This window comes from Pongo pygmaeus, chromosome 12, assembly GCF_028885625.2.
Source record: "Pongo pygmaeus isolate AG05252 chromosome 12, NHGRI_mPonPyg2-v2.0_pri, whole genome shotgun sequence".
Lineage (NCBI taxonomy): Eukaryota > Metazoa > Chordata > Mammalia > Primates > Hominidae > Pongo > Pongo pygmaeus.
In genome coordinates, this window is record NC_072385.2 from 85,898,103 (window position 1) to 85,924,879 (window position 26,777).

Here is a 26,777-nt window from a genome sequence, read left to right on the forward strand (position 1 = left end):
AAAGATGTCGGGGTTTAGTGTTTGATATATCCCAATCACCGTGACAGTTTTGACTCTTCGTTCCTCCAAATTGATTCAGCCCAGAAAGATTTGAGAGGCTTTTAAAGTGGAAAGAACTGCCTTTATACAACTTACAAATCATTTCTCTTCCCTCAGAAGACACAGACGATAGGAAAATCACTTACTCCATTAAAGTTGCTTTTCAGAATTAATCTGGGCTGGAGCCACAAAGAATTTTGTTTTGGTCCTCTTAAAGCCAAAGGTCATAGGGTAATATATAAACAGAATGGAATGTTTTGCATTAATGACATGTTTGAGAAAAGTAATTTAAGCTTTTGCTTTTTAGATGTCATACTTGTAACACCACAGATCGAAATGCCATATGTGTGAACTGCATTAAGAAGTGCCATCAGGGACATGACGTAGAGTTTATTAGACATGATAGGTATGTAGCACACTTGCTTGATATATTACCCAATTACTTTCCCCCTCACTTTTCTAATATTTGGGTTTCATTTTGCTTTAGGTTTTTCTGTGACTGTGGTGCTGGAACACTGTCTAATCCTTGTACATTAGCTGGTGAGCCTACACATGATACAGATACACTATATGACTCTGCTCCACCTATAGAATCTAATACATTGCAGCACAACTGAATTCCTTCCCTAAAGAAAAAGTCCTGCCATTGTAACATCATAACTTAAAACATTTTTTTGGAAGAAGATTTAAAATATTTGCCCATGCTACAGGAAGAGACTGTATTAAAAATGGATACACAAGGTCAGTTGACACTATGAAGCTCAAGCTACCAAAAAGAAAGTGGCAATATATTGACTCAGGATCTCAAAGCTGGGTGTTTTAGCATTACTGTGTAAAGACTTGAAGGGACAGAAGTGAAGAAAATAAGCTGCAATTTTGTACAGATACCAACTTCTGAAAAGCTGGTGTTTTTACAACTAGCATTGAATGCAGTCCAATTTGCAGTAGTAATCTTCAATAGACAAGCAGCTTTGTTGCTGCCTTTATGGACATGGGTACCAATTGCTTTTGTAATATGGTAAAAATGTGAGCTAGCACTTCTGCGTTCCTTTTGATTTTTTTTTAACATGTATTCAGATTGAGAAATATGATTTTAATGCTTTAATCTCATGTAGTTTGTTTTTAATTTCAAGCAAAATCTTATTGTACTTGAATGTGCCCTGTTTTGTTAGCACACCTAGACTTGCTGTAACTGTACTCATGTCCCAGTATGTACGTTCTTTCTATGAAAGAGAAAACACTAATCTTAAATTATATCCAGCAATGTTTCTGGTATCCTTTAAGAAAAGTTAAGACTATTATTTCCTTCCCTTCCCTGTGCAGCATTCAAAATCACCCCTAGAAAAAGTGAGTGTTTTAATGAGACTTCCTAGGAAGGGATGCACTGTAAAACAAAAGTATTCTTGTAACTCAGTTTTGTGAAAGGTAAAAAACTACTATGTTTTAAAGTACACTTTAGAAAGTCTCTTCAAAACAGTCCTGTATTTGAACTCTGTTCATAGTTTTTTTTTGAACAGTTTAGACAAAACTGCTGGAAATGAAAACAGTTTCCTGCATTAAGCTGAGACAAGTATATATACAGCCCTATACAGTTTCATAGCTTTTCCTCCCCCATTTATGTGTATTGGTGACAGTGGGTATAAAACAGCCTGAAAGTGTATGCATGTACCATAACATCTAGACTTAATATATTGTGGAGTATTCAATAACCATTATGTAGAAGGTAGATAAGAATTAAAAGGGTTTAATTTCCTAGAAAGAAAATGGAAAAATGGTCATTTTTAAAAAATAAAGTTTATTAGATCATAATGTTGTCTGAATTTACCACCTTTGTCAGAAGTCAACTCAAAGCTTCCAATGTAGTCTATAATTCCTTAATCAAAGTCAGCAATTTATGGACAGCTTCAGCATCTACAGTTGACCTTTCACTAGCCAGGCAAACTTCCCTTAAAATTAAAAAAAAAAAAAAAAAAAGTTTTTTGTTTTTTCATAGTGCATTATCCCTTCCCCTTTTACTATTTCTTTGAAACTTAAGGTCAGTTATAATTCCATTATAGTTACCGAAATACTCGTAGTGACTGATTCATCTTCTCAAATTCTCTTGCTTTTCTATGTCCCTTTTGAATAACTTCCTCTGGGAGATTAGCAAGCCTTGCTGCATTAAAACCATAGCTTTTAGGACAAGCTCCCTTAATGAATTTATAGAGGAAGGTAATAGTCTCCTGGCTGGGGTCTTCACATTCATTTTCTACCATGCATGCCTTAAGAAAGAAAAATATTAGCGATACATGTGCTAGCAACAGAAGTGCCCTCTCAAAAAACCAAATTTGTGGAAAAAAACAATTTGCACATACCATATGTCCTAGGCGCACAGCAACATTTTGAGAATAATCTTCTACTAATGAATGGTAGTGAGTTGAAAATAATGTACGACATTTTATAGTCTCAGCAAGTTCTTTAACAACTGCATTTGCTATTGCTGTCCCATCAAATGTTGCAGTACCTCTTCCTGTTAAAGTAAAATATGCATAAGGATATAACTCAAAGGAATTAAAAATGCTAGGACAGAAAAACAGCATCGGTTAGTACATCCACGTCTAAAAGCATTCTATAAATAGGCCTTGTTTAGCCAAACGAGTCTGCTTAGCAGCTCATGGGGAGTGAGGCTTCTTTTAAAAAAAATACAGTATCGCTCAAGGTCATAAACTTCCTGAGTCCTCCTATTAGTGTTCTCATCCCCGTATTATAACAAATGTTTTATTATAACTAAACAGTGTAAGGCCTAATAATTAACGGGTAATCAAAAACCTTTCACAATATCACCTTTTATCTCCCAACTGTGGGTCTGTGCCACAATGGTGAGTGCATGCTCTAAAGACATTGATATTGTTTAGATGTACTTCAGATAATCTTCTAGAAAAATAGTTATTTGTACAAATGTTTTTAAGAAAGTCTTCAAATGAGAAGTTTAATGTCTTACCTAATTCATCTACAAGCACCAGAGAATGTGCTGTTGCATGCATGAGTATGCTGGCAGTTTCACTTAATTCAACAAAAAATGTACTTTCACCTAAAAAAAAAAAAAATCACAAATGAATACTCATTTTGCAAATCATATTACATAAATTCATCTTCTAGGTTATATAGCTATCATGAGCTACACATATTGGTATAAAAGATTAAATCTCATTAAGAGACTATGCAATTATTGGCCGGGCACGGTGGCTCACGCCTGTAATCCCAGCACTTAGGGAGGCCGAGGCAAGCAGATCACCTGAGGTCAGGAGTTCGAGACCAGCCTAACATGGTGAAACCCCGCTTCTACTAAAAATACAAAAAATTAGCTGGGCATGATGGCATGTGCCTGTAATCCCAGCTACTCAAGAGGCTGAGGCAGGAGAATCACTTGAACCTGGAAGGAGAGGTTGCAGTGAGCCAAGATCGTGCCACTGCACTCCAGCTTGGGCAACAAAAGGGAAACTCCATCTCAAAAAAAAAAAAGAGAGACTATGCAGTTCTTAAAAAGTGATGTTTTTAAAGTAACACCAGAAAAATCAAATATTAGATTTAAAAGGCTCATGTACAAGAAGCAAATATCTTTTATCACATCTAAATGAATGAATGAGAACTTAGGTGGGAAACAAAAAACTCACCTGACATTATTCTGTCTGAGGCACCAAGTCTAGTAAACACTCTATCAATTGGTGTGAGCCTGCACACTTCAGCAGGGACGTAACAACCCATCTGGGCCATTACAGCTAATAAGCCAGCCTGTGAATGAGGGAGGAAAAGGTCTTTTATGACTGGTAGTTAACAGTTTCAGAAACTTTTGTCTTTCTTATGAACCCTTACGTAAGAGCTAGGCACTCTAAAAAAACTTTCACAATCCCGTGTAAGTTGGTTCTGTTCTGAAATCCATTTGCTAACATGGAGAAAGTTGAGGCTAAGAGAGACAAGAGGCATAGGGCCTCACTGGCCTTTAAAACATCAGAGCCTGCTTACCAACCCACTACCCTAGTGATTCTCAATGCTGGCAAGAATAGAATCACCTAGGAGCTCTTTAAAACTACTGAAATGCCTAGAATCAATTCCAATCAAGTGAATCCATTTCAGGATGGAATCTCTGCACTTTTTTTTTTTTTTTTTTAACACGTTGTCACATTCTTTCAGGTGATTCTGATTTAAAGAAAAAGTTTGGAAATCACTATACACACTATATTGCCTCTCTCTAGCAAACTAGGTGAACGGAAGTATACTATAATGCAGGAGAGCAGCGGGGACCAGCCAACTACTACTATTTCTCACAACCTTTTAAAAATATAAAAAACTTTACAAGTTCTGTGGCTGGTCAACCCCTGGTTATAAAGAGAAGATCAATACAATGCCATAAAAAATTTTTTTAAAAATGAGCTAGGCATGATGGTGCACATGTGTAGTCCCAGCTACTTGGGAGGCTGAGGCAGGAGGATGGGTTGAACCTGGGAGTCTGAGGCTGCAGTGAGCTGTGATGGTGCCACTGCACTTCAGCCTTGGCAACAAAAAAAAGGGCCAGCATGTCATCCCTAAAGAGCAGTTTTCAACAGTTGCTAGAGGTCATGAACTATATTTGCTTTCTTACCTCATTTGCGTTTCTGCAAATGAGTCTAATTTAAGGATAAACCTGTAACATTTTCATCTTTTCATACAGCCTTTGTATTTTTGTTCACTATGAATGTACCTACCTTTCTGAGGAAATGAATTCAAGTCAAAAAGCCTCATGACCTGAATGACTGACCTCCTTCCCCTTTTTAACATATATTCCCCTTAACATTAAGCAGCAATGTTTCAGGTAAATATAATTCTCAATTTTATAACACAGGGAGTATTTCCCTTTGCTTCCTATTAAGTCACTGGCTGATTTTTACGTAACTGGTTTGGAAAGTGATCACCTAAGTATGTTATTCCTAATGTCACAAATGACTTTCTGATAACGAAACTTTAAGAATCAGTTACCTGTCTCATAAGCGTAGACTTGCCCCCCATATTTGGTCCAGTAACAAGCACACAATAGGCTTTGCCATTTTCCTGCTCCTCTTCCTCACAGCCTATTAGAATGTCATTAGGAATAAAATCATCTCCAAAAAAAGTCTTCGTAATGCAAGGATGGCGTGATCCTTTAAGCTCTAAGAAGGGGCGGGTATCTTCTGGCAACAGAATTACTGGGCGACACATAGGACCATCACCCCCTCGACTATAGTTAGCCAGGCACAGTAAGACATCTGTTAAAAGAGAGGGTAAAAGTGAGGCTTCATTGTTTGGGGGTTTTATAGGTCTTCATTATAACACATTTCATTATAAGAGAGAGAACTTTCAATTACAGTCCAAAGATCTGCCCCCTCAAAATACTTATCCTCTAACATCTGGACCAGAGAAGTGCCAAGGGAAAGCTAAAAGATAGAGCAGAGGCCAGGCACAGTGGCTCACGCCTGTAATCCCAGCACTTCGAGAGGCTGAGGCGGGTGGATCACAAGGTCAGCAGTTCGAGACCAGCCTGACCAACATGGTGAAACCTCGTCTCTACTAAAAATACAAAAATTAGCGGTGCCTAATACACGTGGCATATGCCTGAAATCCTAGCTACGCGGGAGGCTGAGGCAGGAGAATCACTTGAACCTGGGAGGCAGAGGTTGCAGTGAGCCAAGATCGCGCCAATGCACTCCAGCGTGGGCGACAGAGACTCTGTCTCAAAAAAAAACAAACAAAAAAAAAACAGCAGAGACATGCTACACTTGAGCCTCTTACTTAGCAGAATGTGCCAAAGTTGGCACACTGATATTAAAACAATCTCTGAAGACTGGTTTTTGAACACTTGTGCTGAGGAAGGATTTTAAATTACCCGGTAACCAAATGCAACACACTAAACAGAAGTATATTATTCTGTTCCATTAGATACTTGCATTCAGATCAAAATAGGTTTGTGTTACTGTGTTACAAATTCAAGTAAACTACGGTTATTTACAAAAAAAAAAAAAAAAAAAAAAAAACCGGGCTGGGCACAGTGGCTCATGCGTGTAATCCCAGCTCTTTCAGAGATCAAGGCGGACAGATCGCTTTGAGGTCAGGAATTCAAGAACAGCCTGGCCAACATGGGAAAAACCCTGTCTCTACCAAAAATACAAAAATTAGTCAGGTGTGATGGTGACCACCTGTAGTCCCAGCTACTCGGGAGGCCGAGGCAGGAGAATCGCTTGAACCCAGCAGTTTGAGGCTGCAATGAGCTAAGTCATCCCATTGTACTCCAGTCTGAAAACAGCAAGACCCCGTCTCTAAAAAATTAAAAAAACATATACGACATAAACCTAAACTATAAAACAGCAATGGTTCCAGGTAATGTTGGCCATGACATTTAAAGAACAAAATTGCTTATGAAGTTGAGATGGTTGCCAAATTGTAAATTCCTAACTCAGGGCTTTGAAAAATCAACTGCACGAAAGAATCTTTGACAATTTGGCTACAGAAAAAAGGAATGATTGACCTTTTAAAATTGTATGCAGATGGATTCACTGAAATGCAAACGTTGTAATAAAATTTTAAAATGATGGATCAACAGATAGTGTAATAAAGCACCTTGAAACAGTATTCACCAAATAATAAAAAGCTCAACTTTTTATTGATAAATAAAATTTGATCTAAAATAAAGCCTGTCTCATGAAATATAACACATTTAAAAATCTTTTGGGCCAGGAGCGGTGGCTCATGCCCGTAATCCCAGCACTTTTGGGAGACTGGAGGGTCACTTGAGGCCAGGAGTTCAAGACCAGCCTGGGCAACATAGGGAAGCTTCAACTCCCTACTCCCTTCCCCCTTCCCCCAACAAAAAAATAAAGCGGGGCACGCCGGTGCTTACCTGTAAATCCTAGCTACCTAAGAGGCTGACACGAGAGGTCTGTCCTGGGTAACAGAGCAAGACACTGTCTAAAAACAAAAACCTTTTGTTCGATTATTAAAGACTGAAGGGCCAGGCGCAATGGGTCATGCCTGTAACCTCAGCACTTTGGGAAGCTGAGGCAGGAGGATCACCTGAGCCCAGGAGTTCAAGACCAGTCCTGGCAACACAGTGAGACCCCATCTCTCTACAGACATTTAAATATTAGCCATGCATGGTGGTGCGTATCTGTAGTCTCAGCTACTTGGGAGGCTGAGGTGGAAAGATCACTTAAGCCTAGGAGGTCGAGGCTGCAGTAGCCGTGGTTGTGTCACCATATTCTAGCCTGGGCAACAGAGCAAGACCATGTCTGAGAAGAAGAAGAAAAAAAAAAAAAAAACTGAAGAAAGGCCAAAGGGCTACTAAGATAAAAGGGAGTTTCAAGTAACTTAAACTGCTGTGGGCAGCCTAGTCAGGATGCAAATATGTATATGCATGTCAAAATATGTACCATATATACCTTATTACTTATGTTTAGGGATAATATACAGCTGGCACAAAGCACTACTTATCAAAGCCTGAGAACAAGCTTGTTCAAAGTCTTACCCAACACTGCAATACACTCTACAGCAGACTGCCAGTCCTTGTAATTTTTATCAAAGTTATAGAACAGTCGCCGCATGCAGTCCTTCAATGATACATCTCTCCGTTCTTCAGCATTTATGAGATTAGCCAACTTCTTTTCAATAGTTTTGGTCCAGTATCGTTTACAGCCCTTCTTGGTAGATTTCAATTCGTATTCTTCTGGCAAATTGCGAGTGGTGAAATTCTCAGGAATTTCCAACTGGTAACGGTTCCTACCAATCCCCCAGTAGACTATGGTCCTACAGCCAATTCTGTTGCGCTGTTTCTCTAGGTATTCCAGGAGGCTCTGTTCATTTTCTCTTATGTCAGCAAGAGCTTGGTCATAATCAGAGTCAAAGCCTGCTTTGGGAGTAATAAGTCCAGTCTTTCGAGCCTTTTCATGGTCAAAGGCTGTATCCCATCGGTTCAATTCTACAGTCAAATCAGGAAAACGACCTTCAGGATTTTTTGTCTGCAGAGAGATGACCTGCTTAAGGATTTTAGACTTAAAACCATCAGCGACTTCTTCCATGATCCCTATAATTTTACACATTACTTTGAATCCTTCCAGAGCAGAAAGAAAATCAATAATCTTCTTTTTGCTGTATGTAGTTTCTTCATACATTATAGCCCTGCTGTCTGGGTGGTTCTGACTCTTCAGGGGAGACCCAACATTATGAATTTTACTGAGTAGTCTCTCAAGATCTGGAAGCCTCTTTAGAAGCTCTACAACTTCGGAGATTTTGTCAGGCACAACCATGAGGTCTTCTATGGCATCTAGACGATCATTAATAGCAAAAGGGTTACAGAGTGGGGCACAAAGCCATTGCTTTAGGAGCCGTTTACCAAAAGGAGTATGGCAAGTATCAACCCTCTCTAGTAGGGTTCCTTCAGTAGAACCATTTGTTCCATTCAGAAAAATCTCCAAGTTGTTTAATGTCACTGCATCTAGCACCATTCGTTGATAGGCTTTGGTGAAGATAGCACCAGATCTTGTAGTGCTGACTGTGTCAGAATCCAAGGGAATATATTCTTCAAAATTAGCCATTGATAAAAGCTCCTGATCAATAAGGCATTTTTTGAGGTAGAAGACACAACCACCTAGAGCAGAGAGGGCCAATTCACTTTTCTCTCCTGGTGTCAACCCAATGGAATCAGACTCTGAAGTCATACCTTTAAGCACCTGGGGTAACATCACCCCAATGTCATCACTTAGCTTTTCCCTAAAATAGCCTTCCTCAAGGAGAGTTCTCAAAGTTTTGGATGCATCCCAAAACTGGGAGCCAGGTATCAGACCTTCCTGAAGAGAAGAGGACAATGAACTCTTTAGAATTGTTTTAGTTTCCTTTGAGAGATTTCCTTTTTCAAATAAGACTTGTACCGGGGGATAGTGTGCCACTAGAGTCCTAAATCTCGAACAATGGCGATCATCTGAAAACTGACCTATGAAAAACTTTCCCAGTGAAGTATCAACAAAGCACACACCATATGCACGAGTATGGCCAGAAGAATCTTCCTCTTTTTCTTTGAGGCTAAGAAGATACTTACTGTAGTTCTCAGAGGGATCACCTTCCAGCACACTGTAAGTCTGTGTACCCTTGGTAATGATCCTACAGATCTCCCTCCTCACCACTCTATCATACTTGGATATATGTGCCATCTTTCTACATCGTGCCTCCATCATTTCTGGAGTCTCAGTCTGTTCCACTCGTGCTACTTTATAGCCCTTCTGCACCAGGGAATCTGAATAACGGCCAAATGCAATTTCAGGAAAGCCAGAATGGGCCCAGTTGCCTTTCATGAATACCAGCCCCAGTTCAGTGACTCCAATAAGAGCATCCATGTGGTACAGCTCATAAAATTTCCCCACCTTGTAACAGATGACAAGATCAAAGTTCTGAGACTTAATCTGCCACCACTTCCTCATCCCAGGAGTACAGGAATTGAGGAAATCCTCAGGCACATAGAGTGTAGATGCATCAAAATCGGGGTGATCAGGCCTCCTCCTGTGCTCATCTCTTCTCTTTTCCTCCTTAAGCCATTCTAAGGTTTCATGATACCACACAGTAGGGCGACTACTGTCATCACCACCTCCACTAACGTGGGCTTGGGATTCAGAATTTTGAGGGGCAGAGAAAGCTCTCAAAGTATTCTTGGTTTCTGATGAAATGCTAGTTGCTTGTTTGGTGGCTGAGGGCGTTTCCTTCCTAGAGCTTTTCCTTTTAAGAGAGCCATTTCCAGTCACCATTCTCTTCCGCTTTCGAGCAACTTTGACAGGGCTGTTCAGGCCTTCACTCTCACTATCCCCCACTCCACTGCTTATTTCATCACTGCTTCCTTCCTCCTTAGTGTCTGGCTTAAATTCCACATCAGAGCCACCAATGTCACTCTCAGAGTCTGATATGACCCTTCGTTTTTTTATTTGGCGGCTACTTCGCCTAGATCCTTGTGTCTTAGGCTGTACTTCCTCTTCACTCTCAATTTCATTATCTTCTTCACTCTTATCTGTTACATAAGTTGTGCCTACCTGCCAGGCAAGGAAAGAGTATTTAAAAACAAATCAAAATTTGGAAAACCATAATATAGACAGTTCAACTTACGATTTTTTGACTTTATAATGGTACCCGTGCAGCCACTGTTTTTCATTTTTAGTACAGTATTCGATAAATTACATGAGATAGGCAATTCCTTATTATAAAATAGGCTTTGTGTTAGATGATCTTGCCCAACTTTAGGCTACCATTTAAGTGTTCTGAGCATGTCTGAGATAGGTTAGGCTAAGCCCAAGCTACAATATTCGGTGGGGTAGGTGTATTAAACACATTTTTAATTTATGTAACCCCATCATAAGTTGTGGAGCCATCTGTACTGCTGTAAATTCTCTTAACATGCTGCAACTTCATATGCCAAAAAAAGAACCCACCTCTAGAAATTAGCAACTTCTCAATGAACATCAACTTCAGTTTCACCTGACATTAAAACAATTGTCATTTTCCATGCCAATAGTTCTCCTGCAAACATGGTGGAAAAAAAATCTCTGGACTTGCTGTAAGTGTGGCAGACACCAACCCCACAAAGTGACATAATACAAGAAGGGCAAGGATTCTCTGCCCAGGGAAAGCAGCATTATGAAGGAAGCAGAGTGGGTATGGGGGGTAAGTCGACTCTCTGGCTAAAAGACTAAAACTATAAAAAAGATTGTGCTGAGGCTTGAGTTTGAGCTCAAGTGCAAAATCCAAGGGAATGCTAGCTATTAAGAGATGCAAGCATTTTGAACTGGGAGGAGGTAAGAAGAGACAGGCAAAGTGATCCAGTTCTAAGCCTTATCTTTTGTTTCACTACGAAGACAATAACATCTTCAGGTTATGTTCAGAAACACAAAGTGCTGCACCGGGCACAGTAGCAGGTGCCTGTGGAGAGAATCGCTGAGCCCAGGAGTTCAAGGCCAGCTTGGCAACATAGTGAGACCCCATCTCTAACTACACGATTAAGTGATTGCTGCCATGGGAGTTCTATTTATGACAAAGCTGTTGGCATGACCATTTATCATAAATATCAGGAGGCAATGTGCTCATTAATAGCATAAGAAAGCAGTAAGCAACTTATACTGGTTCTAGTGTTTGCTCTTCCACAATTGGCTGTCTCATCTCAGGCCTAGCACATTCACGTATCATGGATCTCCCGGATCATTTGTTAAACCAGTATTAGGCTAAATGATCTCTGTAGCTGCCATCCAGTTCTAGACCTCTGATAACGTTATGATCCTTAGTTTCAACCTTAAAATTAAAATACCCACTTTGTTAACTTGCTCATTCCCTATCTCATCTATTGAAAAAGGAACAAACATGAAACTGAGCTTAGTTATAGATGAATGTCTTTTAGGATGCAGCGCATTAATTTGATAAATCAGAGAATAATGATCTTTTGGCTTCCCTGGGCCACACTGGAAGAATTGTCTTAGGCCACACATAAAATACACTAATGCTAATGATAGCTGATGAGCTAAACAACAACAACAACAACAAAATCACAAAATGTTTTAAGAAAGTTTACAAATTTGTGTTGGGCTGATTTAAACGCCATCCTGGGCCACAGACTGGACAAGCTTGTTCTAAATTAATCAATTTTTTTCACTTCCATAACATTTTTTTTTTTTTTTTTTTTGGTGACAGTCTTCTTGCCTCTGTCACCCTGGCTGGAATGCAGTGGTGCGATCTTGGCTCACTACACACTCTGCCTCCCAAGTTCAAGCAATTCTCATGCCTCAGCCTCCCAAGTGGTTGGGATGTGTGCCACCACACCCAGCTAATTTTTGTATTTTTTATAGAAACAGGGTTTCACTGTGTTGGCCAGGCTAGTCTTGAACTCCTGTCCTCAAGACATCCACCTGCCTCAGCTTCCTAAAGTGCTGGGACTATAGGCATTAACCACCACACCTGGCCCCTAACACCATAACCATTAACGTTTGAGCCAAGGTTGTATTTCAAGGTTTATTTAACATCTATTCTTATCAATGCAAAATACAACAAAAAAAGTTTTAGAATTAAAAGCATAAAGCTGGGGCTGGGTGCTGTGGCTCACGCCTGTAATCCCAACACATTGGGAGGCCAAGGTGGGCAGATCCCTTGAACTCAGGAGTTTGAGACCAGCCTGGGCAACATAGGAAGACCCTATCTCAGTTTTTTTATAAAAAGCATAAAACGGGATAATTAATTTCTAGGGCTGTCCCTAGCTCTCTACTTCTTACCAAAATGGTGCTACCTCTTGCCTACCCTGCCAGTAGGCTTGAAAACTAAGTAAAAACGATGCTAGCTGTTGAGATTCTAAGTAACCTAACTTATCCTACAGTCCAGGGAAGTACAGAAGTATGCATGTATGTATAATAAAATAATACATATACACACACATATATAAAACAACGTATCTTGTTAATACACCCTCCCCCTTTCTTCCCCCATCACCCTAACATAAATAACAACTGAATGCTTGCAGTGTCCCACCTCCATCTCTTCTTCCTCTTCTGGCTCTGAGGGCTCATCACAAACTGCCAATTCAAGCCTCTTAATCTTGTCTTTATTTAAGGCTTCATCTGCACGTTGCATTGCTCTCAGTATTTCAGGCTTTGCACTGTAAAAATGACCTCCCTTCTGGGCTTCCTTTGATTTCGAACCTAGAAAGAAATGTATTCATAAATAATAAGGGCCGGGTGCAGAGGCTCACGCCTGCAATCCCAGCAGTTCAAGACCAGCCTGGGCAACATAGCAAACCCCATCTCTATCTTAAAATATATATATGCCAGGTGCGGTGACTCATGCCTGTAATCCCAGCATTTTGGGAGGCTTAGGTGGGCACACTACTTGAGGTCAGGAATTCAAGACCAGCCTGGGCAATGTGGTGAAACCCCATCTCTACCAAAAAAAAATACAAAAATTAGCCAAGGGTGGTGGTGTGCGCCTGTAGTCCCAGCTACTTGGGAGGCTGAGGTGGGAAGATCACTTAAACCTGGGAGGCAGAGGTTGCAGTGAGCCGAGATTGCACCACTGCACTCCAGCCTGGGCGTCTCAATGGAAAAAAAAAAAAATTATGTATATATATGTATACACACACACACACACACACACAAAATAACTTGTTGGCTGGACACTTGACTCAACCTACAACATTTGCCCTAATGAACAAGAATGACAATTAAGTTATAATTTGTAATGCCCCATTACTTTTTATTGACATAGATAAATCAATAAAGCACAAAAGGAATAAATATTCAGGGAAAAACTACCAGTGAAACTAAAATCACCAACTTTACCTCCTTGAAGGTGCCCTATGGGTTCACTCAGGACTACTTTGTCTGTCTTCTAATGACCTGAGTCTACAGCCCTAAACAGGTAGGGCATACCTCTTCAAGTGAGGCAGAAGATTTAAAAGGGGTTTGAGAATCTTTCTGAAAAACTTACTAGCTGGGCACAATGGCTCGCACCTGTAATCCCAGCACTCTGGGAGGCCGAGGTGGGCAGATCACGAGGTCAGGAGTTCAAGACCAACCTGACCAATATGGTGAAACCCCATCTCTACTAAAAATACAAAAATTAGCTGGGTGTGGTGGCACATGCCTTTAGTCCAAGCTACTCGGGAGGCTGAGGCAGGAGAATCACTTGAACCCGGGAGGCAGAGGTTGCAGTGAGCCAAGATCGCACTACTGCACTTCAGCCTGGGCAACAGAGCAAGACTCCATCTCAAAAAACAAACAAACAAACAAACACTTCAGGAAGACAAAGACTACACTGTCAGTTACATGCAGCTATGATATTAAATATGAGTTTGTCCCAAAGACAACTAGATCAGATATATCTAAATACATAAAAGAATATCCAACCAATGTGCTACTTTAAGGGGCCTTCACATTTTGAAAGGGTAGCCCAGTTCAGACTCAACGCGTTACAATTTATTTCTCAAAACAGTTCATTCCATCAAAATACAACTTTAGGGCTGGGCGTGGTGACTCACACCTGTAATCCCAGCACTTTGGGAGGCCAAGGAGGGTGGATCACTTCAGGTCAGGAGTTTAAAGACCAGCCTGGCCAACGTGGTGACATCCATCTCTCCTAAAAATACAAAAATTAGCCAGGTGTGGTGGTGCACACCTGTAGTCTCAGCTACTATGGAGACTGAGGCCGGAGGATCACTTGAACCCCAGAGACAGAGATTGCAGTGAGCCAAGATTGCACCATTGCACTCCAGCCTGGGTGACAAAGTGGGTCTCCATCTCAAAAAAAGAAAAAAGAAACTGACTCCCGGGTTCAAGCAATTCTGCCTCAGCCTCCTGAGTAGCTGAGATTACAGGCATGTGTCACCATGCCTGGCTAATTTTTGTATCTTTAGTAGAGACAGGGTTTCACCATGTTGGCCAGGCTTGTCTCCAACTCCTGACCTCAGGTGATCCGCCTACCTCAGTCTCCCAAAGTGCTGGGATTACAGGCGTAAGCCACCATGCCTGGCCTTACTGATCTCTTTTTAAAAGTGATTCTGGGCCAGCCCAGTGGCTCACACCTAATCCCAGCACTTTGGGAGGCCAAGGTGGATGGATCACTTATGGTCAGGAGTTCAAGACCAGCCTGGCCAACATGGTGAAACCCCAACTCTACTAAAAAATACAAAAATTAGCTGGGCCTGGTGGCGGGCGCCTATAATCACAGCTACTCGGGAGGCAGAGGCAGGAGAATCGCTTGAACCCAGGAGGCAGAGGTTGCAGTGAGCTGAGATTGTGCCATTCCACTCCAGCCTGGGTGATAAAGCGGGACTCCATTGCAAAAAAAAAAAAAAAAAAAAGTAATTCTGCCAAATTTTTTAAATCTCAAAATTGGTCCTAAAAGAGACTTCATATATCAGGTTCAATGAGAGATCATTTTATTTATTTATTTATTTATTTTTGAGATGAAGTCTCACTCCGTTCCCCAGGCTGGAGTGCAGTGGCGCGATCTCGGCTCACTGCAACCTCCGCCTACCAGGTTTAAGCAATTCTCTGCCCTCAGCTTCGCGAGTAGCTGGGATTTCAGCTTATTTTTGTATTTCTAGTAGAGACAGCGTTTCACCATCTTGGTCAGGCTGGTCTTGAACGCCTGACCTCGTAATCCACCCGCCTGACCTCGTAATCCACCCGCCTGGGCCTCCCAAAGTGTTGGGATTACAGGCGTGAGCCACCGCGCCCAGCCTTTTTTTTTTTTTTTTTGAGACAGTCTCGCTCTTTCACCCAGGTTGGAGTGCAGTGGCATGATCTCGACTCACTGCAACCTCCGCCTCCTAGGTTCAAGCGATTCTCTTGCCTCAGCCTCCCACGTAGCGGGGATTACTGGCATGTGCCACCACGCCCAGCTAATTTTTGTATTTTTAGTAGAGACGGGGTTTCACCATGTTTGCCAGTCTAGTCTTGAACTCCTGACCTAAGGTGATCCACCTGCCTTGGCCTTCCAAAGTGCTGGGATTACAGGCATGAGCCACCATGCCCGGCCCCAGTGCAACCCCAATGAGATTCATTTTAAATATAAGTAAACAGTATCAGAAAATAAGTTACTTTAGCCGGATCACCCAGCTACTTGGGAGTCTGATGCAGAAGGATCACTGGAGGCCAAGAATTCAAGACCACCCTGGAGGCAACATAGCAAAACCGTCATCTCTTTAAAAAAAAAAGAAAACTATTTAAAAATTAGCCAGGTGTGGTGGCAGACACCTCTAGTCCCAGTTACCGAGGAAGCTAAAGCAGGGGGGAATCACTTGAGCCCAGGAGTTCAAGGCTCCAGTGAGCTATGATCCCAACGCTATACTCCAGGCTGGGTGACAGAGTGAGACCCCCATCTCTTGAAAACAAAACAAAAAAGTTGGCTGAGACCAGGGGCATGGTGGCTCATGCCTGTAGTCTCAGCACTTTGGGAGGCTGAGGTGGGCAGACTGCTTGAGCTCAGGCAGGAGTTTGAGACCAGCCTGGGCAACATGGCAAAACTCTGTCTCTATTTCTTTTAAAAAGATTAAAAGAAAAAACAAGTTACTTTGCTTGGCCAAGATTATATGGCAAGTTGGTAGAAGACAGAACAAAACTTCCCAGTTCTCCACCTGTATGTCAGATCATCATTTAGATTTAATTTTAGACAAAATGCCCCTAACCCTTTTGTGTAGGATGAGCATTATGATGAAACAGTATGATTCTGGGAACTTCCCAGTTACCTGGGAAACTGACCCTTGTTTGGATTTTACAACACCGAGTACAACATATTAGACTGGAGACTCTTGGGAGGCGGAAGTGGGCAGATCACCTGAGGTCAGAAGTTGGAGACCAGCCTGGCCAACATGGTGAAACCCCGTCTCTACTAAAAATACAAAAATTAGCTGGGCGGCTGGGCACAGTGGCTCACGCCTATAATCCCAGCACTTTGGTAGGGGGAGGTGGGTGGATTATTGGAGGTCAGGAGTTCAAGACCAGCTTGGCCAACATGGTGAAACCCCATCTCTACTAGAAATACAAAATTAGCTGGTCTTGGTGGTGTGCACCTGTAATCCCAGCTACTCGGGAGGCTGAGGCAGGAGAATCACCTGAACCCGGGAGGTGGCGTCTGCAGTGAGCTGAGATTGTGCCATTGCACTCCAGCCTGGGCCAAAAGAGCAAAACTCCGTCTCAAAAAAAAAAAAAAAAAAAAAAAAAAAAAGGCCAGGCAACGTGGCGTGTGCCTATAAATCCCAAGCTACTCGGGAGGCTGAGGTAGGAAACTCTTGAACCCAGGAGACAGAGGTTGCAGTGGGCTGAGATTGCGCCACTGCACTCCAGCCTAGGCAACAGAGTGAGACTCTGTCTCCAGAAAAAAAAAAAAAAGAAAGAGAACTTGTACAAGAGACGATGGGGTGCACCTAGCCCAAGTGAGGCTAAACATGCCGGGCTGTTGATGTCTGTGATAAATAAGACTAGATCTGGGAAAAGAAAGTTATGGTTCCAGGAGTTTGGTGTGAAATTCAACTCAGATGTGTTCATTAGTGAGTAGTTTGGAGGCCAGGTAGTGTGCATCTCTCCATCTTTCCCTAAAGAATGTCGCTATCTATAGGCTATGTATCCTGATGACATTAACTTTCTCTTTGACCCTTCAAGATAGGGGGACAGTTTAGTTTACCCTTATTAACGGTATAATATTGCTGTAAGTCACTCAAAGGACAGAAATAAAAATTCCATTCTACAAAACAAACCAGCTAAAGACTACGTTACATGCCTTTCCCATGCCAGAAGCTTTCACAACTGCCACCCCTTGCAATTTACTGGGGTAAAATACACTTAATTTCATCATATGGAAAAAAGTCTGCCTGTCTCTGTCTGTCTCTCTCTCTCTCACATACACACACAAACACACACACACGGCAGTAGTGACTCTTACCTGTATAGGGCTTTAAAAGCCTTTTGCTAACCCAGCCCCTTGTTGGGCTGTCATCAAAAAACTGTACATGAACACGGACTGATTTCCCTTTCTCGCGGATGAATGTTCCATCAAACGGGTGGTTGTAAACCAGACAAGGCCACCAGGGGTAACCCTCCATCTTGGCCCAAACCAAATCTCCTGGTGAGAAGTCACAACTGTTGTCAAAAGGAAATACATAACTTAGTTAATATTTGGTCAAGTTTCCTTAAAGGCACTTACCTACAAATAAACAATTCCAAGTCTTCTGGCATTAATATTGAAGCACAGAAATTCTAGAATAATTTTTAAAGTCAGACATTCAAGTCATTTTAAAAAAGTATGCAAGCTGATATCATAATGCATATTTAACTATGAAGACAAACACAAATATAGTTATGTTATTAGAGTGAGAAACTTCTCAGAATCAAAGTTTAAAAACCATGGCAGAATTCTGGTATAATGCTGATGGCAGGAAAAAGGCATGGACTCACTGTATATGCTCTCCAAATTAGTAGCACCTATACAATATGGTATGTACATATCAGAAACAGGATCTAACTCACAATATTATTATAAAGCATACTGATTATATAATTTACTAATTCGGTAAATTATCTAATTAATTAGACTTGCTTGGAATCTTTTTCCAGTTACACTCCTATGTATTCCAAAAGCTACCTAACACTCTATTACCCTCCCCCTACAAACTAGTTATGGAAAAACTCAAGTCAACAACTTAGGGCCTAACGTGCCAAAGTATATACTGCTACAAAATCAAAAACAGATTTTGAATCTTCACAAAAACAGATTTAGCTCTGTGAGTTTTCAGGAGCAGGGGGGAGGAATCTAACAGAATACAGAAGAGCTGCCCATCAGTGATGGGGAGGCCACAAACTGCTGATAATCCCTGCCTAAGTATTAGATACCTAGGCCTGCTTAAAGGTTTCACTGAATAACTTCAAAATTAAAAGAGGCACATAACAAGAACATTTTAGACATTTTAGAATAACAATTAGCCAGTTGAAACCACATGATTTAGACCCAATCATGAAATATAAAGTATCCGTTTCTTCAAAAAATGTAAGTATAGGCCGGGCGCAGTGGCTCACGCATGTAATGTGAGAATTTGGGAAGCCAAGGAGGGAGATCACTTGAGACCAGGAATTCAAGACCAGACTAAGCAATATAGTAAGGCGGGGTCTCTACTTAAAATTTTAAAAAAATTAGCTGCTTATGGTGGCACACACCCCTGTAGTGCCAGCTACTTTAGAGGCCAAGGAGGGAAGATCACTTGAGCCCATGAGTTTGAGACCAGCCTGGGCAACATAGTGAGACCTTGACTGTACAAAAAAATCCAAAAAAATTGATGAAGTGTGGTGGCACACACCTGTAGTCCCAACCACTAGGGAGGCTATGGCAGGAAGATTAGCCTGAGGGGGTTGAGACTGCAGCAAGCCACAATCAGGCCACTGCACTCCAGCCTTGGTGGCAGAGCAAGACTCTGTCTCCAAAAAAAAAAAAGTAACTCAAGTTTCTGACTGAGACCTGAAAGATATATGCAAAAAAGACCTCATTTTAAAAGTTTTATACTGATAACTATAATATGTAATCGAGTTTTCTTTTTTTTTTGGGGGTGGGGGGGAACAGGTTCTCACTCTGTCACCCAGACTGGAGTACAGCAGCAGCGTGATCTTGGCTCACCACAACCTCTACCTCCCAGGTTCAAGCGATTCTCCTGCCTCAGCCTCCCGAGTAGCTGGGATTACAGGTGTGTGCCACTACTTCCCAGCTAGTTTTTGTATTTTTAGTAGAGGCGGGGTTTCACCATGTTGGCCAGGCTGGTATTGAACTCCTGACCTCAAATGATCCAACCGCCTCAGAATCCCAAAGTGCTGGGATTACAGCGTGAGCCACCGCACCTTGCCTTCTTTTTTGTGTGCATGAGACAGTCTTGCTCTGTCGCCAAGGCTGGAGTGCAGTGGCGCAATCTCGGCTCACTGCAACCTCCGCCTCCCCGGTTCAAGCGATTCTTGTGTCTCAGCCTCCTGAATAGCCAAGACTACAGGCACACGCCATCACACCTGGCTTATTTTTGCATTTTTTTGTAGAGTCAGGGTTTTGCCATGTTGGCCAGGCTCGTCTCAAACTCCTGACCTCAAATGATTCGCCCGCCTTGGCCTCTCAAAGTGCTGGGATTACAGGCATGAGCCACCACGCCCGGCCAAATAAAGTATTTTTAACATACAAGTTAAGCATTCTAGTTTTATTCCAAAGTAAATACAGTAAGCTCAACAAACATATCCTTGGGTTCCAGTCCAGATTCAACCAACCTAAAAAAATTTTAAATCAAAAATTTAAAACCAATAAAAAACAGTGACCAGGTATAATGGCTCACGCCTGTAATCCCAACACTTGGGGAGGCTGAGGCAGGAGGACAGCTTGAGCCTGGGAGGTTAAAGGTGCAGTGAGCTGTGATCACTGTACTGTACTCCAGCCTGGGCAACGGAGCAAGACTCTGTCTCAAAAAAAAGGAAAAAAAAATACAAAATTTAAAATATAGTTGAACAACTAATTTCAAAGCATTTACATTGTATTAGGTATTGTAAGTAATCTAGAGATAAAGTACAGGGGAAGATGTGTATAGGTTATATGCAAATACTACATCTCATAAGGGACTTGGACATCCAAGGATTTGGGTATTCACAGGGGGGTCCTGCAACCAATCCCCCTCAGATACAAAGGGAGGACTGTAACTTTAGTCTTAGAAAAGGGCTGTTACCTTAGAACTTTGTCATGTGTAAAATACAGTATAAATTGTTTTAAATGATGTATGAGGTCTCATGCTTTAAAAGATCATTAGAAAAGAATTATTTCATTTCTAAGCAAGCAATTAAAAAAATAATGTCTTCAATTTGTTTACAGGATAAATGTGCATCCTCACTAGGAAAAAAAAAGTTTGTGTGAAAAGCTGGATCCAACCATTATCAGTTTTGAAATAAATTCCTTTTTGAAATAAAATATTAGAAATATAAGCATTTAAACAAAAAATTTTGTTTTTCAACATCATTTTATCCTTTATATACCATTATACTTACAGAATCTCACACATAATTTTTCTGCTGTTAAGAAATAGCAGTATGGGCCAGGTGTGGTGGCTCAGGTCTGTAATCCCAGCACTCTGGGAGGCCGAGGCAGGTGGATCACAAGGTCAGGAGTTCAAGACCAGCCTGGCCAAGATGGTGAAACCCCGTCTCTACTAAAAATACAAAAATTAGCCAGGTGCAGTGGCAGAGGCCTATAATCCCAGCTACCTGGGAGCCTGAAGCAGGAGAATCACTTGAACCCAGGCAGCAGAGGTTACAGTGAGCCAAGAACACGCCACTGCATTCCAGCCTGGACGACAGACTCCGTCTCATAAAAAAAAAAAAAGAAAGAAATAGCAGTATGCTGGGCCGGGCGCGGTGGCTCACGCGTATAATCCCAGCATTTTGGGAGGACAAGGCAGGCGGATCACCTGAGGTCAGGAGTTCAAGACCAGCCTGGCCAACATGGCGAAACCCCGTCTCTACTAAAAAAATTCAAAAATCAGCTGGGCATGGCGGCAGGCGCCTGTAATCCCAGCTACTCGGGAGGCTGAAGCAGGAGACTCCCTTGAACTCGGGAGGTGGAGGTTGCAGTGAGCCCACATCATGCCACTGCACTCCAGCCTGGGTAACAGAGCAAGACTCTGTCTCAAAAAAAAAAAGAAAAAAGAAAAAAGAAAAAGCCTGGGCACGATGGCTCATGCCTGTAATTCCAGCACTTTGAAAGGCCAAGGCAGGTTGACCACGAGGTCAGGAGTTCGAGACTGGCCTGGCCAACATGGTGAAACCCCATCTCTACTAAAAATATAAAAATTAGCTGGGTGTGGTGGCGGGCATCTGTAATCCCAGCTACTCGGGAGGCTGAAGCAGGAGCACCATTTGAACCCGGAAGGCAGAGGTTGCAGTGAGCCGAGATTGTGCCACTGCACTCCAGCCTGGGTAACAGGGCGAGACTCCATCTCAAAAAAAAAAAAAAAAGAAAGAAAAGAAACAGCAGTAAGCTATAAAATGCTAAGACTAAAAATTTTAGTAACATGCAGTTCCTCCAGTGCTAAAAAGCTTGAAGAAAAAGAGTACCACTAAACATCCTGGGCCCAGGAAACTGGTTTCTGAGCCAAAAAAGATAATTAAACAGGTAGTAAAATGTACTGTGTTAACAAAACTAAAAATTTTAAACATTTCTCAAAATTTTTCTTCACTCAGTGCTAACCAAATTTTTTTTGTGTGTAAACTTGAATTCTTTAAAGGTAATTTTAAAATTTTATCTGTGGTAATTCTGCAGTTTTCAAGAATGCCAAAATAGTCCAGGTGTGGTGGCTCACACCTATGATCACAGCACTTTGGGAGGATCTCTTGAGAGTCCAGGAATTCGAGACCAGTCTGGGCTACATAGTGAGACCTTGTTTCTACAAAAAAATTTACAAATTAGCCAGGCATGGGGTGGTGTGCACCTGGGGTCCCAGCTACTCAGAAAGCTGAGGTGGGAGGATCACTTGAGCCGGATAGGTCGAGGGTGCAGTGAGCCGAGATCTGCCACTGTACTTCAGCCTGGGCAACAAAGCAAAACACTGCCTGCCACCATTGCTCCTGCCCTCCAAAAACACCTTAAATTATGATTTTAGGATTTTGCAAGTGCCTTTAAAGCTTTAAGTGAGTCTTAAATGTCTGGTATTCTTGGGGTTTTTTAAGACAGTGGGGAAAAATGTTAAGAGGAAAAGCTGACAGCTCACAAAATAAATGTTAAAACTTTGATATAATAAGTAATGACTTTGTCTAAACATACGCTAAACGGATCTTTTGAATTCTGGTTTAAAATCACATTATTTTTGCTTTCTCTTTAGCCCATAATTTTGGTGTCAATTACTAGTTGTTCCTAAAATATATAATCAACATTTTCACCAACTTTTATTTTATTTTTTGGCAGACAGGGTCTGACTCTGCCACCCAGGCTGGAGTGCATGGCATGATCTATTTGGCTCACTGCAGCCTCAACCTCCTGGACTCAAGCGATCCTCCCATCTCAGTCTCCCAAGAGCTGGGACTACAGGCACACACCACCATGCCTGGCTAATTTCCTTATTTTTTGGAGAGACAGGGTCTAGCCATGTTGGCCTGCCTTGGCCTCCCAAAGTGTTGGGATTACAGGCATGAGCCACTGCACCCAGCCTCCCTGTGGATTTCTTAAATAAAACCTATAGAAACACTAACCACAGAGAAAATAAAAGGACAAATTCCACATTATAATCAATAATTTGTTCATCAAAAGATGCCATAAGGCTGGGTGTGGTGGCTCACACTTGTAATCCCAACAGGTTGGGAGGCTGAAGTGGGAGGATCCCTTGAAGGCAAGAGTTCAAGACCAGCCTGGGCAACATAGTGAGACCTCTATTATTCAACAACAACAACAAAGCCATAAACTAAATGAAAGAACTCATTGTGAAAGAAGACATTTACATCACACACAACTGACAAAGAACTAGGGAAAAAAAAGAAACAGCAAAAGACAAACACTTCAGCACAAGAGGAAATCTAAATGACAAACATTAAAAGATGCTCGGCCAGGCACGGTGGCTCACGGCCAGGTGAGGTGGTTCACGCCTGTAATCCCAACACTTTGGGAGGCTGAGGTGGGTGGATGACCTGAGGTCAGGAGTTCACGACCAGCCTGGCCAACATGGTGAAACCCCGTCTCTACTATAAATACAAAAATTAGCTGGGCGTGGTGGCAGGCACCTGTAATACCAGCTACTTGGGAGGCTGAGGCAGGAGAATTGCTGGAACCCAGAAGGCGGAGGTTGCAGTGAGCTGAGACCACACCACTGCACTCCAGCTCGGGCAACAAGAGTGAAATTCCGTCTCAAAAAAAAAAAAAAAAAAAAAAACGCTCAACATGTTTTAAGGCTTAAATGATTCATGGAGTAAGTCCAAATGTCTCTGTAGCTCATCACACTGTTCATGATTGGATATCTGCTTAACTTCTCCAATGCTCCCTCCTCCTCCTTTCATCCTACCCACAATTTGCAGACCTTCCTCTTCCTGAACCAGCTTCCCACTCTCACTATGATCTGTCTAACCTTATTTGCCCTTCTGGTTTCGGTTTACAGAGCTGAGAGCCTAGCCTGACCCGCATCCTCTCCGTCCCCTTTCCACTGGAGTCTAGAATTGCCTCTTTGCTTTGTCCTGTTCATGGTTGTATCCAGGATCCATAATGCCTAATGCTGTGTTGGGCAGAGTGATCTAGACACTGCAATCTCTTTAGAAACCTAGTATTAAATGCCCATCTTTCTTGAATACCCTGGAATCCTCTCCATAATGGGGGGTGAAGTGTATACGTTTTATTTTTACAAGTCTCTTAAACTCAACCTCAAGAAACAAATAACATACGCTATTCAATATGAACGTAAAGTACATCCTTACGATAAATACACCCGTTTGGTTTGGATTCAACAATCAATTCATGCTCAAGTAAACAATACGTCATGCTTTTCTAACCAGGAGTTTGTTATTGCGGATGCTGGCTCTGTTCCCTACAAGCATATGCTACTAATGCACAACTATATATATTTAAACTGCGGGAAAGGGTCGCTTAAAGAAGGGTAACACTATAATTACACTTAGAAAAATCTCAGAATTCCTTTAGGACACTTTAAACTGGATTTAAATGGATTTGAAATCCATTACTCAAAATCACTAACTAGCAGCCGGGCACGGTGGCTCACGCCTGTAATCCCAGCACTTTGGGAGGCTGAAGTGGATGGACCACTTGAGGTCAGCAGTTTCAAGACCAGCCTGGCCAACATGGTGAAACTCCATGGTGAAAAATTAGCCGGATCGCGGGGGCGCACACCCGTAATCCCAGCTACTCGGGAAGCTGAGGCAGGAGAATCACTTGAACCTGGAGGGCAGAGGCTGCAGTGAGCCGAGAAAGCGCCACAGCACTCCAGCCTGGGCGACAGAGCGCGACTCCATCTCAAAACAAAAAACACTAACTGGCTCTTATCTTGAATGAGTTATTTTTTCTGAGCCTCTATTTCTTCGTTTGTTCAAATAGCGACCATTAAACTTTGTGTTTAATATCTGACAAACGGCCGGGCTCGGTGGTTCATGCCTGTAATCCCAGCACTTCGGTAGGCCAAGGCGGGCCGATCAAGAGGTCAGGAGTTCGAGACCAGCCTGGCCAAAATAGTGAAACCCGTCTCCACTAAAAATACAAAAATTAGCCAGGCGTGGTGGGGCGCACCTGTAGTCCCAGCTACTTGGGAGGCTGAGGCAGGATAATCTCTTGATCCCGAGAGGCAGAGGTTGTGGTGAGCCAAGAACGCGCCACTGCACTCTAGCCTGGGCAAAAGAGCAAGACTCCGTCTCAAAATATATATATGTATCTGGCAAACAGTAAAAGCAAGCTTTTCAAAATGTCGCCAGCTGCTGGGATAAAAAGCCCTAAACAGACCGGGCGCGGTGGCTGGCGCCTGTAATCCCAGCACTTTGAGAGGCCAAGGCGGGTGGATCACCTGAGGTCGGGAATTCCGAGACTAGCCTGACCAACATGGAGAAACCCCATCTCTACTAAAAATACAAAATTAGCGGGGTGCGGGGGCGCATTCCTGTAATCCCGACTACTCGGGAGGCTGAAGCTGGGGAATCGCTTGAAGCCGGGAGGCAGAGGTTGCGGTGAGCTGAGATCGCGCCACTGCACTCCAGCCGACTTGAGCGAAACTCTCTCTCAAAAAGGGGGGGAAAAAAAAAAAAGCACTTTACTGCCCATAAAGTGAGGACAACTGCCCACAGGCTTCCCCGGAGTCACGTCCACACATCTTTGCCCAGCGCCCGATTAAGGCCTCTAAAAGCCCAGTGGTGCCCCATAAAAATTACACTATTTCATAAAATAAAATATTTTCCACTCGACACGAATTTCCACATACGTCAAAATATTCTATCTTCGTCTCGGTGCACGTGCAGCCTACCTACCGAAGGACCCAGCCGGATCCTAGCACTTCGGCTCCCCACGGCCCCGCCCCGCCCGCACCCCGCCCAATCAGGCCCCGCGGTCCCCATGGTGACACGCCCCCCCCCACGCGATCGCAGCTCGTGGCCCACCCCCTCGGCGGCCCCTCACCTAGGCCGAAGGCCCGCCGTCCCCAAGGCGTCTCGGCGACCGCGGCTCTTAACTACCTCTAAGCGTCTACCTCGATCGACTACTGGAGCCCCAACTCACTATCTCAGCGCCAGCCGAGGAACCTCCTTTCGCACCCCACACCACCGGGCTCTCGCCGTTCGGCCTCCCGCAGGCATTCCTCCTTCCCGCCACCCCGCCCCCCTCCCCGCCCCCCTCCCCGCCCCGCCCACCAAGTGGGCCCGGCGCCTTCCCCTTCTCGCCCCACCCCCAGTGCTCCCACCTCCCAGGCCCCCTCCCCACCCTGAGCTGCGCGCGTCGCCCCTTCCTTAGCCCAGCACCCCCACCTGGCGGGACGCGTCTCCTCCCTCCAAAAGGCCCGAACTCTCCGCGTCTCTCCTGCAGCCCTCTTCCTGCACAGCCTCTCTCCTCCGACCCTGTTTACAAGCTACACCCCCAAATACTCCAGACTCGACCCCTGCACTCATTCAAGCCAACTCTGCGGCCCCGCCTCCTCCGAGCCCAGGGCCAGGCCGTGCACCCCCCAACCCCCTGTGCAAGCCTCCCCTCGCCAGGTTCCAAGCGCCCCGCCGCTATGCCCCCGCCTTCGACCCCACCCCCACCCCGCTACCTGGTGGGGGCAGCAGGCGCTGCCGATCTCCGCAGCCCTCCGTTGAGGTTCTTCGCCTTGGGCGGCGACGCGGAGCGCGCCAAGGGCCTGGGCCTGGGCCCAGGCCCAGCCTCGCTCCAGGCCGCATCCCCGCCTGGGGAAGGAGAGGCCCCGGGGGCAGCGGCGGCACGGCCGCCTTCGCGTGAGGCCCTGGACGAGGCCTTGTTGGCATCACTCAGCGCCGGAGACTTGGGGAAGAAGCTGTACAGGGTGCTCTGTCGCGACATAGCGACAGCCGGCAAGGCCCAACCGTTCTGTCGGACGGAGCGCCTAAAAGCACCGCATCTACCGCGCTCCTGCTGGCGGGAAACCTGGGGGGAGGTGCGCTCCGCCGGAGGAACCCGGGCACCAGCGGCCAATCAACAGGCGCCTCGCCGTGCGCGGGCGGTGCGCGCCAGGCCCCGCCCCCGGGCGC

General features: G+C 43.7%; 2 protein-coding genes across 6 annotated transcripts in view; one reads left to right on the forward strand and one right to left on the reverse strand.

Moving 5' to 3' along the window:
* FBXO11 (F-box protein 11) overlaps nucleotides 1-1,848 on the forward strand; it is a 99,247-nt gene extending 97,399 nt beyond the window's left edge. For 2 of the 4 annotated variants that reach the window (XM_054472058.2, XM_063649398.1), the window contains exons 22-23: nucleotides 347-445; nucleotides 527-1,848. In XM_054472058.2, the coding sequence (XP_054328033.1) occupies nucleotides 347-445; nucleotides 527-656 (229 nt within the window). In that variant the 3' untranslated portion in view covers nucleotides 657-1,848. Of the gene's footprint in view, nucleotides 1-346 lie in introns of all 4 variants that reach the window. The other 2 variants (XM_054472052.2, XM_063649397.1) reach the window with 1 other exon arrangement.
* Nucleotides 1,815-26,777, reverse strand: MSH6 (mutS homolog 6). 2 transcript variants are annotated; one of them, XM_054472021.2, is made up of 10 exons: nucleotides 26,324-26,777; nucleotides 17,476-17,672; nucleotides 12,568-12,737; nucleotides 7,550-10,094; nucleotides 5,032-5,297; nucleotides 3,693-3,810; nucleotides 3,020-3,109; nucleotides 2,394-2,548; nucleotides 2,101-2,300; nucleotides 1,815-1,985 (listed from the first exon to the last, which is right to left on the reverse strand). In XM_054472021.2, the coding sequence occupies exons 1-10, from the start codon at nucleotides 26,587-26,589 to the stop codon at nucleotides 1,904-1,906; spliced, it is 4,089 nt and encodes a 1,362-aa protein (XP_054327996.1). In that variant the 5' UTR covers nucleotides 26,590-26,777; the 3' UTR covers nucleotides 1,815-1,903. The 2 variants fall into 2 exon arrangements, with proteins under 2 accessions (XP_054327996.1, XP_054328013.1); XM_054472038.1 differs by having other exon boundaries at nucleotides 26,347-26,534.